Source organism: Aotus nancymaae, unplaced genomic scaffold (assembly GCF_030222135.1).
Source record: "Aotus nancymaae isolate 86718 unplaced genomic scaffold, 86718_ANA_hifiasm-v0.15.2.pri h1tg000014l, whole genome shotgun sequence".
Lineage (NCBI taxonomy): Eukaryota > Metazoa > Chordata > Mammalia > Primates > Aotidae > Aotus > Aotus nancymaae.
The window spans coordinates 101714452-101734347 of record NW_026988425.1 but is presented as its reverse complement, the minus strand read 5'-3'; the positions used below and the strand labels follow the sequence as shown (position 1 = coordinate 101734347).

Genomic DNA, 19896 nt, shown 5'->3' with positions numbered 1-19896 from the left:
AGTTCAGGACCAGCCTGGGCAATATGGCCAAATCCTGTGTCTATAAGAAAAAAAAGAAAAGAAAAACTCCACATTGCTCACATTTCTTGCATTAGTATGTAAAGACCTTTGATTTGTTCTGCTTTACTCCTCCCCTTTTCCTAATTTTCTGACTTCATCTTACTTGCTTGCTAATTTCATCCCAGACTTCTTACTATTTACTTGATCACTTCTGGAAGTTCTCACTTCAGGAAGTTCTCACTTTTGGATCATTTGTTTATTCCTAGAATGCTCTTTCCCTAGATTTACTCATTTTCTCCCCTCACTTCAGGTGTTTGCTCAAATGAAGCCTTCCCTAACCAAGCTATTTTAAATTTGTGTTCCCAACATTTTTTTTTTTTCTTAAGACAGGATCTCACTCGGTCACCCAGGCTGGAATGCAGTGGTGCAATTGTAGCTCAGTGCAACTTTAAATTCCTGGGCTCAAGGGATCCTCCCATCTTAGCCTCCCAAGTAGCTGGGACTATAGGCACATGCCACCTCACCAGCTAATTTTTAAATTTTTTGTAGAGATGGGGTCTTGCTTTGTTGCCCAGGCTGGTCTCAAACTCCTGGGCTCAAGTGATCCTCCTGACTTGGCCTCCGCCTCCCAAAGTGATGGGATTACAGGGATAAGCCATTGCGCCCAGCCCTCAAAACTCTTTACTCTCTGTTTTATTTTGCTCTGCAAGTACCTATTATTTAACATATTAGATAAGTATTTGTTTCTTACTTGTTTAGTGTTTATACCTCATACTGTAATTTTAGGAGGGCAGGAATATTTGTCCATTTTGTACATTATTGTGTCCCTAGCTCTGAAAATCGTACTTGGAACATGGTAGAATAAGGCTTTATTCCAAAGAAAAGACTGGGTAAGATACTCATTATATGAACATAAATCCATGGTCATCTTTTAAGATTGCCATGTACCGTACTGTGATCTGTAAAGATTCAGATTATTTCAGATTTTAAAAAATTAAAACAATGTTAATTAGCACCTGTCTTTTTGCCAGTATGTCAAGATTATTATTTTTTTAATATTCCTTTTCTCTTTAGCTGTTGCTAACAGTCTCTTTTGATTCAGATACTTTAGAGGATCACAACTTGTCACAAAATTTATAACTTACATGGGTGAATGTGTGTACTCTTACATATGTTAATATATATCTGTCCGTGATTAGACAGGTAACGTATACAATTAAACTCATTTGCAGAGCTGTTGTCTAATAAATTTGCATTAATGACAGGCAATTAGCAATAGCTCAATATTTAAATAAATAAGGTGTTTAAATGAAAAACTTGCCAAACTGTCAAAAAAAAAAACACTTGCTTTTTAAATAGTAAATAAATTCATTAATTTCAAAACAGAAATTCTTTTTGTATTTGTTCCATGATAAATTGTAGCTTTTCCTGATTGAAAGTAGGTTCGTATTTGGGATTAAATATCTAATCAGTTGACTATTGCAAAGAATAAATACCATTATTTACAGACATTAATTGTTTATTGTTATAAATCATTATACATTTTTAAAAAATGTTTAAGTTTGTGTTCTTAGAGTTAACCTTCTTTTAGCAATTCCAGGGCTAAAGGAACTTTAATGCTTGACAGAGAAGCAACAATAGTACTGTGTAATAGACTCCCAAATAGTTTGGTTACATACCCAAGTCAGTACTTCTAATATTTTTATTTGTTTACTTATAAATTATGTATGTGTTGTTGTCATTGACAGTCTTAAGAATGATATATACTTAGGCAAGGTTTATCAAGAGCAGATGCAAATTTGTATTTCAAATAGCCATTTTGGTATTTCTAAGGGGTTTTGATTGGCTTGTCAAATCATGTTGTATTTTTCTTGTTTTTATTGATTTATTTTTTGAGATGGGATCTCACTCTGTCACCCAGGCCTGGAGTGCAGTGGCATGATCTCAGCCTACTGCAGCTTTGATGTCCTGGGCTCAAGCAATCCTCCCATCTCAGCCTCTTAAGGGACTGCAGGTGTGCACCACCACACCTGGCTAATTTTTTTTCTTGTAGAGATGGGGTTTCGCCATGTTGGCCTGGTTGGTCTCAAATTCCTGAGCTCAAAGTGATTTGCCTGCATTGGCCTGCCAAAGTGCTGTAATCCAAGGTGGATTACAAGCATGTGCCACCGTGCCTGGCCACATCACTTTGTATTTTTCTAAGTTTTCTTATAAGACTAATAGAGCTTCTCTAGGAGGAGCAGATGTATCAGTTTTGCTATTTTTGTGCTTTTATTATTAATATATTGTTTAATTCATTGTTTCTTTGTAGGAATCTTCTGCGGCTTATCCATAGTTTGAATAAAAACTAAATCACATCTATAATTCTACTGAACTGGTCACACAGACACTGCCATATATGTCACTGTACACTGAAAAGGAGTCAGCAGGTAAGGAAAGTTAGTTCTTCTACATTGAGCACTTCATGTTTTTCCCTTTGGGTACCTTGAGTGCCAATAAGTGACATGTTATTATCTGACATATGGTCTTACTAAAGGCTGGTTTTGAGCCATATATTGAATATTTGTAAAGCTTAGTTTCTAATATTTGATATAAAATAGATAAAAATAGAAATTCTGATATTTTCTTCCACACCCCTTTAGCTTGGGAAGCTTTATGCTTTCTACTTTGGAGACTATTCTTTTGTTAGAACTGTTAAGGGCATTGGTTCTGGAATCATACTATTGAATTATTAGACAAGTTATCTAACACTTAATTTTAACCTTAATTTTTCAATTTTAAAAATAGAATACTGTATCTATCTCAAGGTTACTGACGTGGTTAAGTGTAACACTTGATATTGTACATGTATTATAAATACATGTTTGTTTCTGTTTCCTTATGAAAGTGATTATATTTCTTATTTTGATGCAACTAAAAAAATATGTAACTGTTTCATTCATTCATTTATTTATCTATTTATTTTTTTGAGACAGAGTCTCTGTCACCCAACATGGAGTGTACTGGTGCAACCTTGGCTCACTGCAACCTCCGCCCCCTGGGTTTGAGCAATTCTTGTGCCTCAGCCTCCTGAGTAGCTGGGATTACAGGCATGTGCCACCACACCTGGCTAATTTTTGTAGTTTTAGTAAAGACAGGGTTTTACCCTGTTGGCTAGGCTGATCTAGAACTCTAGGCCTCAAGTGATCAACTGCCTCAGCCTCCCAAAGTACTGGGATTACAGGCATGAGCTACCACGCCCAGCAACTGCTCCATTTATTGACTATACCATATGCTGTGAGAAAATATTTTGTTTGGTTCTTGCATAGTACATGTAATATATAATCGATTAGTCAAACTTACATTTAATATATGTGTGTGTGTGTGTGTATAATAAAGTACTATGTCGTGAAAATTGCTGCTGTTTACTACTATATACCCCTCAGTCATCAAGACTTAATAGTCAAATTATTTAAATGTTGTTGGCTTTTCTTACAATAACATATACCATTCATGGTAGTTTTGAAGGCAGGGTAGTGTGTGTTTGACCTGGCTCATTGTTGTTTCCTTTTGGATGTTTTTATCTTACGTTAATCTTTGGAACATATTTATCGTAGTCTAGTTGATTCATCATGGTACAGATACCATTTAAAGAGGTTACCTGTTATCTTTGACATAAATGTTTTAATTCTTAAAGTAATTGATACATTTTACAATCATATCATATGCTAGTAATTGAGTATTTATAATATAAAAAGTTTTTATATAACTTAGAAGATCTCCAACCCATAAAGAGCTTTGGCAGTATAATTTGGCATATGGAAAATATTTTTGGTGGGTTTAATTTTAAAAATCTGGAATACCTTAAAGGAACCAAATTTTAAAACATATTTTTTGAAGGGAAGAGGCCACTAACTCTTATTATATAGTACTTCATGTTTAATTTTCTAGTGTGTGAAGAATAATGTTTTATAGTACTAGTAAGTTACACCTGATGTTCAGTAACATATGATTTGATAAATAATAACATACAGAAAGAAGTAGTTTTCCCCAGCAGGTTGCCAGAATAAAGCTCATTGCTGTTGCTGTTTTAATTTTTTAACTTTTTTTTCAGCAATGGACCAGGAATCTGGTAAGGCTGCTTGGCCCAAACCAGCAGGAGGATATCAGACAATTACAGGCAGGAGATATGGAAGAAGACACGCATATGTCAGTTTTAAACCATGTATGACCAGGCACGAAAGAAGCTTAGGTCGGGCTGGTGATGACTATGAAGTGTTGGAACTAGATGATGTTCCAAAGGAAAATTCCTCAGGTGTGTAACATATAATTATTTAAAGGTTATTAATGTTTTATAGGAATTGATCTTGTAATTAAATTTTTGGGTGGGTATTATGCATGTCTATAAGTATAAGTGCAGCACACTTCCTATCAAGAAATTTTATTTTGAAATTCTTATTGAATTTAATATTAATGGTATATATATTTAAACAGAAGAAAATAGAATACAGCTAATCATTAAAATATAACTAACTGTAACAGTAATGATTACATTGTCACCCTCCAGCCAAAGAAAATCATTTTTAAATCAAAAAGAATTTTTTTGAAATTTAAAAAAATGTGGATGAAGTAGGGACATTTTTCCCTGCATGCTATATTGAATTAACTTTTCTTTTCTTTTTCTTTTTTTTTTTTTTTTTTTTTGAGATGGAGTCATACTGTGTTGCCCACGATGGAGTGTAGTGGTGCGATCTCCGCTCACTGCAACCTCTGCCTCCCCGGGTCAAGTGATTCTCATGCCTCAACCTCCCTAGTAGCTGGGACTACAGGTGTGTGTCACCACACCCAGCTAATTTTTGTATTTTTAGTAGAGACAGGGTTTCACCACATTGGCCAGGCTGCTCTCGAACTCTTGACCTCTCAAGTGATCCACCTGCCTTGGTTTCTTAAAGTGCTGGGATTACAGGTGTGAGTAACTGCGCTTGGCCTTTCTTTTTTTTTTGAGCCTAGTCTTGCTCTGTCATCCAGGCTGGCGTGATCTCCACTGCCCACAACCCCTGCCTCATGGGTTCAAGTGGTTCTCCTGCCTCAGCCTCCCAAGTAGCTGGGACTATAGGCATGCACCTTCAAACCTGACTTATTTTTGTATTTTTTGGGAGAGATGGAGTTTTGCCATGTTGCCCAGGCTGGTCTCGAACTCCTGACCTCAAGTGGTGCCTCATCCTCCCAAAGTGCTGGGATTGTAGGTGTGGGTCATTGTGCCCAGCCTACAATAAAACTTGTCTTCTTTTAATTTTATCTCTAAATTTAGCTTGGCTTGTTTATTTTTTCATCATTTTACAAAATCCAAAAGACAAGAAAGTCTTATTCAATTAAAATTTCTTAATGAGTGGTTTTGAAAAAGTATTTTGCAGCTATCTATGGTATAAGGATTTAGACAGAAGATTGCCAAAGACATGTGAGGGAGATGATAGTGAAAGGCTACACATTGACATAAATGAACTCATAGGGTAACTAGTCTGCACTCCCAGTTGTTACGGAGCATAGAAGCACTCTTGGTAAATAAGTTTACTCATATTTGCAAGTAGGTAATAATTGGTATGATTTCCACCTAACTGATAGTTATTACATAAAATTTTATCTAAACTAATCCTTCAAAATATATTTTCTTTTGTTTTCTATGAAGGTTCCAATCCTTTGGATCAAGTTGATTCTTCATTACCCAACGAACCTATATTTGAAAAAAGTGAAACAGAAATTCCCACTTGTGGTTCAGCATTGAATCAAACCATTGAGAGCAGTCAGTCCTTTGCTGCAGTACATCATAGTGAGGAAGGCAGGGATACCTTAGGAAGCAGTACAAATCTTCATAATCACTCTGAGGGAGAGTATACTTCAGGAGCTTGTAATGCAAGTGTCCAAAATGGAATTGCATTGGTTCATAGAGACTCTTACGATCCAGATGGCAAACATGGAGAAGATAATGACCATCTTCAACTTTCTGCAGAAGTCGTGGAAGGTAGTAGATATCAGGAATCATTAGTCAATACAACATTTGAGGTGGAAAACAGAGAGGCAGAGGCATACACTGGTCTTTCACCACCAGTTCCCTCATTTAACTGTGAAGTAAGAGATGAGTTTGAACAGTTAGATTCTGTACCTTTCGTGAAAAGTTCTGCTGGTGATACTGAATTTGTCCATCAGAACAGCCAGGAAATTCAGAGGTCTTCTCAAGATGAAGTCGTTAGAAAGAAACGGCAAAATAATACTAGCCAGGAAAGACAGACAGAAAATTCACCTGAAGATGCAGGCTGTGTTCCAGGGCATGTCTGTAGTGAACAGAATACCAATGATAGGGAAAAGAACCATGGAAGTTCTCCTGAACAGGTAGTGAGGCCAAAAGTTAGAAAACTGATAAGTGCAAGCCAGGTGGACCAAGAAACAGGTTTTAATAGGCATGAGGCAAAACAAAGAAGTGTTCAAAGATGGAGGGAGGCTTTGGAAGTTGAGGAAAGTGGCCCGGATGACCTCTTAATAAAATGTGAAGAATATGATGGAGAGCATGACTGTATGTTCTTGGATCCACCATTCTCAAGAGTTATTATTACACCAAGGGAAACAGAAAATAACCAAATAACACCAGAAAGTGGAGCCACGGCAGGAAGGCAAGAAGTGGGTAACACCTTTTGGAATGGCTGTGGAGATTATTACCAACTCTATGACAAAGATGAAGATAGGTAAGGTCACATCTAGTACTTTGTCAGATTGTGTAGTAAATGAAGTGGTTTCTTTCCAGAACCATGTTTGATGGTTGGGCTATTTCGTATGATCAGGAAATTAGACACTTTGACTTACCAAATATTCTCATTTACTGAATGCTAACCATACATGCAAACTACTTACTAGAATTTTTCACAAAAACATGTTTTTGAGATGTTTTAGTAGTTTACCAAAGTAAGTTCAGATAATGATTATTAGTTATTATAAAGGGATAGAGGTGCTAGTTATTTCATGGTATTTCAGTTAATGAAATGTAAGGTAAACTTTTATTGTATGTTTTAAAAACTTACATTAAGCCAGTCTGGGTTTTTAAAGTGATTAATATCACAAATTATTGATTGGTAATACTTCATTAACATTGCCAGTAGTTACTAATATCACTTGTTTCCCTTTTTATCTGTTCTACCTATGGCTCTTCCTATCATTAAGTTTATTTTTTACTTGTTTTTCCTTAGCATTTAATTCTCATTAACAACTCTGTGGTAGGTTCCATTATTTCCCTCATTTGTAAATAAAGAAACTGAGGCACAGAGCGTTAAATAACTTCCTAAGGTCACAGAGCAACTACATGGTAGAGCTGGACTTTGAGTACCTAATGAGATACTCCAGAGACTGTTCATCACTGTACTGTACAATTTTCAAGAGAACATAAAACTTATAATAAGCATTCTGATTCATCTTACAAACCTATATCTTTTTTTTTTCCAAACCATAAGACAACAGAAAGAAGAAAAAAATGGAGAATTGCTTTGTTCAGTTGCTGAATTTCCATTACCCTAGTGTCCAGATTTTCCTGAATCCTTGTAAGCTAGTTGCACCCCTGACGGTATTAAATTAGAGTACAATTGCAAGATTGTATTAGCTAGTAGAAATAATTGTGTGGTGTTTTTTTTTTTAGCTAGAAAGCACTACAAAGGAAGAAATTTACCATTTTTAATATGAATGCATTTTATTTCATGTCATAAAATCATTTGATTTTCTTTGGACATATGAATTAAGCTACTATAATACAGAATGTGTAATTTATTATAGAAAATATTTAAAATATACTTTCTGCTGCACTGTCAAAGTTTGTAAACTTTAAGGGTTAGAAAGTAATTTTTGTATGATATACTGTTTTTTAGCTAAGGGTAAAGTTTTTTTTAGTTCAAGCCCACAGTCTTTTATTCAGTATCCAAACTTCTAAAAACAAATATTGGCCACAAAGCCTGACCTGATATTAACTTCCTGGATAAGTAGATCTGGATCTGAATTGAAATGAGGGTATTTTTTCAAATATTTGTTTATTTTGCTGCAGAAATGTAATTATATTTGATTACTGCATACTGGCGTGGACCCCACTGGGAATTGTTAAGTAGTATTTCTAAATCTGGGAAAAATATATCAAAATTCCAAAACACATTCAGCCCTAAGATTTTGCATTAAATTGTGAGTCTCTAATATTACACCTCTAGGTTATGATTGTTTAAAAAGGCAAAACTTATAATCTTTGATAATTTATTTTTTTGAAAATGTAAGGTTCTTGTGTTTTTTTTCCCCCAGTTACACTTTTCTTCTTTAAGGATAATCATTTAATTTGGTTGTACCTCTGTCATTTTGGGCAAAATAAATACGTCTCTTCTGCTTGCTTTTTATTGTCAGTTATAATGTCATATGATAAAGTTGATGAAATTGTTACATTGTTTGCCAACCCCTAGAGAAAGGGTAGTCTTCTTGGCTCCTGGTTTTTAAATTGATTTTCTTTGTTGAGGGTGGTTGGCAGTAGAAATGTATTCTTAGCCTTGAAGGACCCTAGACTTTTGATAGTTTTAAGATGTTTTCTTAGTTATTTATAATTCTTGTTGTTCTTACTTATTTTTATTTTTATTTTTTTTTTTGAGATGGAGTTTCGCTCTTGTTACCCAGGCTGGAGTGCAATGGCGCGATCTCGGCTCACCGCAACCTCCGCCTCCTGGGTTCAGGCAATTCTCCTGCCTCAGCCTCCTGAGTAGCTGGGATTACAGGCACGCGCCACCACGCCCAGCTAATTTTTTGTATTTTTAGTAGAGACGGGGTTTCACCATGTTGACCAGGATGGTCTCAATCTCTTGACCTCGTGATCCACCCGCCTCGTCCTCCCAAAGTGCTGGGATTACAGGATTTTTAATTTTTTTAAGTGATGTCAATATTCTGAACAATGATAGATTTTTTTTTTTTTACAAACAGAATGTATAGATAGGAAAAAACATTTATAGTTAATAGAAACTTTGTCCTTTTACCTTGCTAGTAATATATTGACTACAGAGCCTGTGGTTAGGGTATGCCAAAATGATGAAAGTACTTTGTTTTGTTTTAAGAATCATAGAATGAATTCTAAAGGATAATGGTTCTGCCTAGGACTGTACTTATATTTTTATCCATAAGCCTTAAGGTATGTTTTAGGATCTCATTTCAAACTGTTTATACAGTTTTCTGTACAGACTATTCCATTTCTGTACAGAAACTCCATTTATATGCTGCTGTTTCCTGTGCCTCTACCCTTATTCCCTGCAAAGGATTATAGTTGCCAGGGTGCCTTTTTAATATGGTACCAGCTAAAGGTTGAAATTTAATAGCTATACACTTCTATTTAGTTTCATTTTGCCCTTGTTCATCTCCCTGATGTTTCATTGTTGTTCTCCTATCAGTAGATTGGAGAAATGGTAACACTAATCTTCTCAGGTTTGGATGGAAAGTATAAGAACTTCTGCTTAATTTGAGTCTCTGAACTTTTTTTTTTTTTTAGTTTTTGTTGCTTTGTAATGCTTAAAAGCTGATACATTTGAAAAGGTTTTTTGGTCATGCTTATAATAACCAAAATAGAACTCATTAAAAATATAACTAAAATTCATTTTGGCATTTAAATTTATTTATTTAGAGACAGAGTTTTGCTCTGTTGCTCAGGCTGGGGTGCGGTGGTGTGATCACTGCTTAATGCAACCTCCATCTCCTAGGTTTAAGCGATTCTTGTGCCTCAGCCTCCTTAGTAACTGGGACCACAGGCATGCTACCGTGCCCAGCTAATTTTTGTATTTTTAGTAGTGACAGGGTTTCACCATGTAGGTCAGGCTGGTCTTGAACTCCTGACCTCAAATGATCTACCTCAGCCTCCCAGAGTGCTGGGATTACAGGCCTGAGCCACCACGCCCGGCCAGCACTTTCAGATATAGGAAATTTGGCTACATATTTTAAAATATGGATTATAAGTAGAAAATATTTTAATGAATTCATGATTGCCTTCTTCCCTGAAAAATTCTAAATGATCACTTAATCACATCTGAAATGTTACATTCTATGGGATAAGCATTTGCAGCTAGTAGCATTGCTCTGAGCTGTTTGACAAGAACTGAGCAGAGCACCACCTTATTAAATTAGAACTGCAAGGGGAATTTTAATAAGCAGCATATAATTACCAGACTTAGAATTAGACCAAAGAGCTAAGGTTAGTACCCTGCTCTTTTGAAATACACCTTGAGAAGTTTAGGAACTGTTTGAAGATAAGATCCTGAGTTTAAAAAAAGCCTTTCAGCAATATTAGCACTTCTTAATTAACCTTGGGCCTAACTGCTCTGAAGAGAGGCTTGCCATCTACTGACCATTCCTTATAGCATTTGAGGTTTCTTGCAGAATCTTTGCGTCCTTAGGACTTAACTTTGCTTAAAATTAAAAAAAAACTTACTTATGGTAAAATGTTGGGACAACTTGTTTTGTCGATGTTGCTGGGAAGTAAGATGAATATTAGCCATTTAGTTGACTTCACTATGATATATTAAAGGATTTGTTGAAATCCTCTTAAGTGCCAGACTTTGTTCCACATGCCCTGTTAATACAAATCATAATGGTCCCTGTTCCCACAGGGTTCACTAGCTTTGTGAAGAAGACAAGATATATGTATTTATTATTGTGAGACTGAATTAAAGTGCCTTTCCTATTCTGTGTAGGTTATCTGAAAGCCACGAAGAAAGAGTTTCTCTGACAACCTGGTACTGCCCTCAACAAATAAAACATCTATATGCAGCTAAGGGACAGATCTTAAAGCACATGCTCTGACATTTTAGCAAACCTTTTTATCTTGTTTTCAAGTTTATAGAAGTTTGGAAGGAGCACATTAGGTATAAATGTGTTTGTTCTGCAGATAAGCTAGGGAGTTCATGGGATTACAGTATCCTGATATTAAGGAAAAAGACCAGAAAGTGACAAAAGGCAGGTACAAGTCAAAAATGATAGCCATCTGGACCTTATTAATGAAATTAAGCAGCCTTATAGATTTGGACAAAATCCATTTGTATCACTGTATTACATTACAGTTCAGTGTTAATAGTGGTGGAATGTTCCAGAATGCTTAGATTATGTCAGATAACAAAATATCTAAAATTTCACTTTTTCCTAGGCTCCTATAGTGGATGTGATAAATGACAGAAAGAACAAACTAACAAGTACCTTGTGGAGTTAGGGAATGAAAGATTGCTTTTGATTGGTTTTATGTTTCCATAGCATATTTCTGCCTAGGATTTGTGCAAAAATTTTGTCTGTAATTTCATTCTTTATATGAAGTTTTTTTAGTTCACAATTGAATGGGTAGAGTAACATTTGAGTAAATTATAGTTGTCTGCTTTTTAAATACAACTCTTAAGTGCTAAAAGGGGTCAATACCAGTGAGGGATCATATGAGGATCAAAATAGTACTTTAGTTTTTACTTTGAGAACTTTTTATTTCTTTTTTTTTTTGGTTACTGAATTTTGCTCTGTCACCAGGCTGGAGTGCAGTGGCGCAATCTGAGCTCACTGCAACCTCTGCCTCCCAGGTTCAAGCGATTCTCCTGCCTCATCCTCCTGAGTAGCTGGGATTACACGCATGTGCCACCACGCCCAGCTAATTTTGTATTTTTAGTAGAGATGAGGTTTCTCCATGTTGGTCAGGTTGGTCTTGAACTCCCAACCTCAGGTGATCCGCCCACCTCAGCCTCTCAAAGTACTGGGATTACAGGCGTGAGCCACCATGTCCGGTTGCAAATCCTTTCTTACTTTCTGTTTTTTCTCTGCACAATGGCTCTTATAGTCTAGCTCCTTTTTCTCCATTTCTCTTAAAATGAAAAACCCTGGTTCACATGCTTTTCTCCAAATTAGACCTATATAGTCAATTATTAATTGGTGTTCCTAAATTTAATTCCACTCCCTTAAAATGCATTCTGAATACTACCATCACTTCAATTTATATATCAGATAGTACGTTTATAGTATTACTCCAAAAAAGGCAGAGGTTGTGATGAGCCAAGATTGCGCCATTGCACTCCAGACTGGACAACAAGAGCAAAACTCCATCTCAAAAAAAAAAGAAAGGATTTGAATGCGGGGAGTTTGTGAAGAGTCAAAAAATAAGTGTTTCCAGAATGAGAGCATGGTGATAGCATTAAAAAATAACAAAGGAGGGTGGGGTTGGTGGATCACCTAAGGTCAGGAGTTCGAGACCAGTCTGTCCAACATGGTGAAACCCCCGATTCTACTAAAAATGCAAAAGTTCTCCAGGCGTGGTGGTGCACACCTGCAATCCCAGCTACTCAGGAGGCTGAGGCAGGAGAGTCGCCTGAATCTGGGAGGTAGAGGTTGCAGTGAGCTGAGATTGTGCCATTGTACTCCAGCCTGGGCAGCAAGAGTGAAACTCTGTCTCAGGGGGGAAAAAAAAAGATAAAAAATCAAGAAAGGGATTCATCTGACAGATGAATTTTATAATATAACTTTTGACAAGGAAGGTGAAAAATCTCAAAATGCTTAGAGGGTAGTTAGTGATTGTGAAGCTTAGTGTGGTGGTTGGGGCTGGGGACATACATTTAAAAGTTGTCTCCTTAGCCTTGAAGGTTAGGTATCGTGAGTAATAATGAGATAAGCCTGGAGTCTGCAAACTTTTTCTTACAGGAGCAGATGGTAAATATTTTAGGCTTTGCTGACTAAGAGGCAAAATTAAAGATAAACATGTAAAACCATGTTTAGCTCACAAACCATTAAAAAACAGGCAGCAGAGCCAGGTTTGGACCCAAGCCTGTAGTAGTTTGCCAATCCATAACATAGGCTTCTCTTGATTATTGATCATAGACATTCCTTTTGTATTGAAGTTTAGAGATATTCCATGAGTTATTTGATGAATCTGGAAAAGTGAGGACTTTTTTATGTTATCTCTCTGGAAGATCATACTTTGAGTGAAATGTTCAAAAAAAATGAGCTTTTTTTTTTTTTATTGAGACAGAGTTTTGCTCTTGTTGTCTAGGCTGGAGTGCAATGGCACAATCTCACCGCAACTTCTGCCTCCTGGGGTTTAAGCGATTCTCCTGCCTCAGACTCCCAGGTAGCTGAGATTACAGGCACCTGCCACCACGCCTGGCTGATTTTGTATTTTTAGTAGAGATGGCGTTTCTCCATGTTGGTCAGTTTGGTCTTGAACTCCCAACCTCAGGTGATCCATCCGCCTCAGCCTCCCAATGTGCTGGGATTACAGGTGTGAGCCACCACACCCGGCAAGCTCCTCTTTTATATATATATTAAGTATTGCTACAAATTTATATAAAAATCTTACCCTAATTGTTAAAGACGTATTATAATGGGAGTTCATATTTTAGCTTTGAATTTTAGAAGATTCTCAGTCAAGGAAACTTAGCTCAATAAGCTCCTTTAAAACTATTTTCTGTGTTGGATTTTTGACACTTATATAAATCTAGAAATTGTTTATTTTAGATTATTCTTTGGGTCACAGGAAATTGTATGGAGTACAAGAAACTTTGGCTCAGGCACAGTTGAAAGAACACATTTTAGTTGCTCTGTCTAGCTGTTTAGCTTTCCTTTTCAAGGATGTTAGTGCCCTGCCATCCATTGTTTACTGGAAATTGGCAGTTGATTTTATGCTTTTGCTTCTATTAAACTTCTCAGAGCTTAGATTAGTGCTGCTGCTTGTTAATAGCATCTTGATCTTTTGAGTTCATCTGTCAATAAAAGAAATCCCTAACTACATATAAATGACATAATCATCATTAAAAATGTAATTTCCTACTAATTATCACTTCCTTTCAAAAATGTGAACTAAAATTATTTTTGATTTTCCAAGTCAAGTGAACATAGATAAATCTTTGAGGAGATTCTTCACCAGAATAGTTGATATGGTTGGAGGGGGCATTTAAGACTTCTTTTCAACATTGATAAGTAATATTTTAGCCTTTGATAGTATAAGATGACTAATTCTTTAAAAACTAAGGGTAATTAAATGTAACCGAATTGGCTAAAGCTAGATGTAATTAAAAGTAATTTTCTGTGCTTCCTTATTAATCCTATTTAGTGTACCTTTTGTTTCTTTAACTGTTCTCTTGAACTGAAATTTATTTTGTGTTCACAGTCCTACCTAAGGGTAGTGAAGTTTTGCTAGTACTGCTTTTTATGCATTTGAATATCACTTCTTTTAAAGTTCTTTGGGAAAAAAGAAGGAAAAAGACAGTTAACTTTTTACTAAGTAGTAATAGTAGGAATTTATTCATAGAAAATATGTCATTAGTTGCCAGTATATAATTTGAAAGTTGTTTTAGTCATGTTAGATATACAGTAAGTCTACTTATATTTATTCCAGGTAGCATTTAAGATTACCAAATTGTATTTAAAAATTTATTTAGAAATAAGTCTAAAATATGACAAGCCTTTATCTAGGTACCCTGAATGTAGTGAAAGAAGAAGTAAAGTAGCCAGGCACAGTGGCTCACACCTGTAATCCTAGCCCTTTGGGAGGCCAAGGCAGGTGGGTCACCTGAGGTCAGGAGTTCAAGACCAGCCTGACCAACATGGAGAAACCCAGTCTCTACTAAAAATACAAAATTAGCCGGGCGTGGTGGCGCATACCTGTAATCCCAGCTACTCAGGAGGCTGAGGCAGGAGAATGGTTTGAACCCAGAAGACGGAGGTTGTGTTGAGCCAAGATTGCGCCATTGCACTCCAGCCTGGGCAGCAAGAGCAAAACTCAGTCTAAAAACAAAACAAAAAAATCATCACTTAAAGAAAAAAAAAGAACAAAAAAAGAGAAAGTAAAGTGATATATTCCATAACTTGCCATATGCCATATTGTTTTGAAAGTTATATTCTGCTGCATGTATTTACTTTTTTAATATTCTAAAGATTGAATTAGCATCTGATGAAACATGTGTGCATCGGCACTCCACTCTATACCATGATGTCTGGTGTATTAGTTCATCCTTGCATTGCTATAAACAAATACTAAAAACTGGGAATTTGAAGAGGTTTAATTGGCTCACAATTCAGCAGACTGTACAGGAAGCAGAGTGGCTTCTGCTTCTTAGGGTGCCTCAGGAAGCTCCCAATCATGGTGGAAGGCAGAGGAGGGAACAAGGTGTCTCACTTGGTGGGAGCAGGTGCAAGAAACAGTGAGAGGGTAGGTGCCACACACTTTTAAACCACCAGATCTGGTGGAAACTCACTCACTATCACAAGAACAGTACCAAGGGGATAGTGCTAAACTCTTCATGAAGGATTCACCCCGATGATCTTGTCACCTCCCACCAGGCCCCATCTCCAACATTGTGGATTACAGTTCAACACTGAGATTTGATGGGGACACAGATTCAAACCATATCATCTGGTTAACACCCCAAATGATAAAAATAACACAAAATGATAGTTTATTTCTCTCTGATTTGCAGTTCTGAATGCAGTGATGGGGAATGGTCTGCTTCTTTGCCTCATCGATTTTCTGGTACAGAAAAAGATCAATCTTCAAGTGATGAAAGCTGGGAGACTCTGCCAGGAAAAGATGAGAATGAACCTGAGCTACACAGTGATAGCAGTGGCCCTGAAGAAGAAAACCAAGAATTATCTCTTCAGGAAGGGTATGTTTCACAGTAAGGTTTATTTTGCTGTATATTATACAAGAATGGTATCTATCACATTCAAATGTTGGATATGCTATTAATTGGATTTATAAGCCTTATGTAGAACCAATAGGCCCCTCTGATTTTTTCATTATGCTTTTGGTATTTTAAAAAGAACAGTTAAGTTGAAAATACTGATAACTTCAGTATCCTCTATTGAGATAGAATATGTGTCTCCACTTTGCTTTAATAAGAAAAGTTGGGCACCTAAAATGTCATTTTGGTTAAGTTATGAATGGGTGATTCCTAACTTGACTGTCATTGCTCAAGGAAGAAAGGATAGCCTCAAGAGGGAAATTAGTGATTCATTCACAGAAATGGAGACAGTTGCAAAAGCTAGTGTTCGTATTCTTGTCTAATGGCGTTGGATGATATCTCCAAAATATCAGTGATTGATGATAATCATTTTGGTTCTTTCCTAATTTTAATGGGAAGGCTCTAAGACTCTAAGGGTTGTCAAACATACTATGAAGGGTAAGATAATAAATATTTTTGGTTTTGTGTCCAGTCTGTGTTGCAGCTACTTACCTCTACTGTTGCAGTATAAAAGTAGCGATAGACAAGATGTAAATGAATGGGTATAGCTGTCTTCCAGCCTTTTATTATTTTATGGGTTTCTAGCAAGAAAGTTTGTAGAATTTTTTTTAAAGCCTTTTCAGCATCAATGGAAATAATCATAATGATTTTTCACTTTTGCCCGGATGCTGAGGAATTGTTCTATAACTAGATTTGCTAATATTCAACTTCTCTTGCTCCTTGAAATAAACCAAATATGATCACAGTCATGGTTTAGTGTTATTTTAATGGGCTTCTAGATTCTAATATTTTACATGAGATTTTTATATTAAGATTCCTAAATGCAAATTGCCTTTTAGTTTTTTGTTTCAATATCAGTTTGGTACTTGCTTTGCTAAGAGAATGTGTGTGCTTTCCTTTTTCTTTTTCTGTTCTTTGCATCTGTTGCTTAAATAGCTTTTTTATTCTTTCAAAGTTTGTTAGTATTCACTTGTGAAACCATCTAGGCCTCTTGTTCTATTGTAGGAGAATATCTTTTTGATAATTTAAATTTTTTTCTATGATAATTGGTTCTAATTCATAGTCTCTGGGAACTGTTTTGGTAAATTATGGTTTTTTAGGAAAAGAACTCTTCCAATCTAGACTAATATTAAAACTTGTACTCCTCCAAGCATATACATTTTCAGCTTGAGATTGATTAATCCTGTAAGAAAATCTAGAAATCAAATATGTAGAGAAATCTATAAAGAAAGAAATTCACAAACATAATTGATTATGACAGTGGTAAGTTGAGTTGGCATTTTTTTCCTCTTCATGACATATATTATGTATACACATACACATATATGTGTACATATAAATGTATATATAAAAATATACATATAAAATACATATGTAATTTATATATTTTTTGGTATTAAAAATAGTCTGTTTTTTAAAAAATAAATATATGGTGTTATATTTTTTTAAAAAAATAAATGTATTATATTTATTTTTTGGTATTAAAAATAGTCTGTTTTCTATTAAAAATAAATATATATTTATATATATAAAATATATATATACATACGTGTGTGTGTTTTTGTGTGTGTGTGTATGTTTATTTGAGACTGAGTCTCGATCTCTGTTGCCCAGGCTGGAGTGCAGTGACACGATCTTGGCTCACTGCAGCCTCTGCCTCTCACATTCGAGTGACTCTTCTGCCTCAGCCTCCCAAGTAGCTGGGACTACAGGTGCCCACCACCATGCCTGGCTAATTTTTGTATTTTTAGTAGAGATGGGGTTTCACCACATTGGCCAGGCTGGTCTTGAACTCCTGACCTCAGGTGATCTGCCTGCCTTGCCTCTGCCTCCCAAAGTGCTGGGATTACAGGCGTGAGCCACGGCGCCCAGCTTCTTGATTTTATATTTGATTGCTTTTAATCACTATTAGTTTAGTTTACTAAGTATTAATTATTCATATGTCATTTGTGTTAGTAATTATTCACTCAGCAAATATTTATTGATCATTTAATTTGTGCCAGGCATTGTGTTGGGTCTTGGAGTTATAGCAGTAAGCAAGACAAATAACATTCCTTCATGAAGCTTACATTGTAGTAGAAAAGGCAGATGATAACCAAGATAGAAACCCAGTACATTACACACTGTAATGTTTACTGTGAAGGGAATAAAACAGTAATGGGAAAGAAGGTATGTGATGAAGACATATTAATTAGAATGGTCAGGGAGGATGTCTCTTTGGAATTGACTTTTGAGCTGAGTTCTTAAAGATGAGAATTTGGATTCAGAAAGAACTTTCTAGGCTCAAGAGAAAGCAAGAGCAGAGATACTGAATGTTGGTAATTTAAGAAGTTCAGTTTTTCAAAATTAGTCTTTTACGTTACTGCAGTGCCAAATTACATTTGTTTCTTTTTTTGAGACAGTGTCTCACTCTGTTACCAGACTGAAATGCAGTGGCGCCATCTCAGCTCACTGCAACCTCCAACTCCCTGGTTCAAGCAATTCTCCTGCCTCAGCATCACGAGTAGCTGGGATTACAGGGGTGTGCCACCACGCCCAGCTAATTTTTGTATTTTTAGTTGAGATGGGGTTTCACCATGTTGGTCAGGATGGTCTCGATTTCCTGACCTCAGGTGATCCACCCACCTCGGCTTCCCATAGTGCTGGGATTCCAGGTGTGAGCCACTGCACCTGGCCAAGTTATGGTTTTATTCTCACATTTTTCTTCCTTAGACTTGCTCTTAGAGCTAGCAGCTTTTTTTGGATGAATCTATGATTACATACGTATTTTCTCTAACCTAGATTTTATTTTCTAATAGTGATTCAGACTATTAATTTAGTAAGGTAGTTTTTGTATTACCATGATGTGTGTAGATCCACAAGTCTCTTTCCAATTAATATATTTTGCATTCAGAATGATGTAGTACACCAATTGTCAATTGCATAATTATGACAACCTAATTAAATCCAGCAGGAATAAACTCCTAATATCTGGGGTGGAGCAGAAAGAATAAAAAATGGGAATAAATTAGTACATTTTCAAAAGCTTGAGTTGTCCAGATAATACCAATAAAGCTTTGACCAAAGGGAGAAAAGAACCTCTACTTTGATTGAAATTAAGAAAACCTTCAAGGTTTTAACATTGTAAATGTCCACTAAACATCTGTTAGTTTTAGCTGTCTTTAGGCTAAATATACAGACAACTGTGTGACTCCTTAATAATTGGTCACATGACTCATGTAACTAAAACAGTTCTTTTCACTATTGTACTTTGCGTAATTGAAGGGATAGTTTCTGAAATACCAGTAAGAGTGAATACAAATTTACCTTTTAATGATACAAGTTTTAGTGCTTTGGAAATATTTAATGAATTGCTAACAGTTTATGGCTTGGGTAGCTATTTCTGGTTGAACTTCTCTTGATAAACAGACGAAGTTACAATTGTTTTAAAAATAAGGATTTATACACAATAAAAAGTGAATTTAGATAGTATGGAAAGACCAATTAAAAATCATTATAATCAGCTTCCTTTTTGAACTTATAAAGATCTTCTATACATATAAAAGCATATATATGTACACATTCCATTTCATTTTTTTATATAACTGGTAACACATTGTATAGACATATGTATACACCTTGCCTTTGTTATTTGTTTTGTTTATAGGTCTGTTTTTTAGATTGTTCCATATTCATACATATAGATTTCCTTTATTCTTTTTAAAAATCTGTATAGTACTACCTTGTTTTGCTTAAAGTCACAGTTTCTAAGAAGCTGTCTATAAAGTTAAGTGAGGACTTACTGTGTATTACTACCTGGGTGTACCAGTTTCATTTGGTGGACAGTTTTGGCTACTGTAAGTAGTACTAAAAAAGAAAATTGTGCATACTTGTTTAGGAGAAATAACTGGCAGCAGAACCACTAGGTCAGTGAGTATGCACAAACTTAATCTATAGCTATTGCCAAGTTTCTCTACAGAGAACTTAAATTAGTTACTTTCTTACCAACACTATATGAATTGCCTTTCTTCAAAGCTTCACCAACACATAGGGTACTAACAAAATTTTTTATTTTAGCTAATAGTTGAAACATTTCACTGTTGTTTTAATTTACATTTTGTTTATTATAAATGAGGCAGAGCATCTCTATATATTTAATGGCTATTTGAGTTTCCTTTTCTGCTAACTA

At 35.7% G+C, this 19896-nt stretch overlaps 1 protein-coding gene across 1 annotated transcript in view; it reads left to right on the top strand.

Moving 5' to 3' along the window:
- PJA2 (praja ring finger ubiquitin ligase 2) overlaps positions 1 to 19896 on the top strand; it is a 59374-nt gene that overhangs the window by 16755 nt on the left and 22723 nt on the right. Inside the window, exons 2-5 of the mRNA XM_012473937.3 lie at positions 2312 to 2429; positions 4094 to 4294; positions 5666 to 6716; positions 15465 to 15650. Coding sequence (XP_012329360.3) covers positions 2399 to 2429; positions 4094 to 4294; positions 5666 to 6716; positions 15465 to 15650 — 1469 coding nt within the window. The 5' untranslated portion in view covers positions 2312 to 2398. The remainder of the gene's footprint in view (positions 1 to 2311; positions 2430 to 4093; positions 4295 to 5665; positions 6717 to 15464; positions 15651 to 19896) is intronic.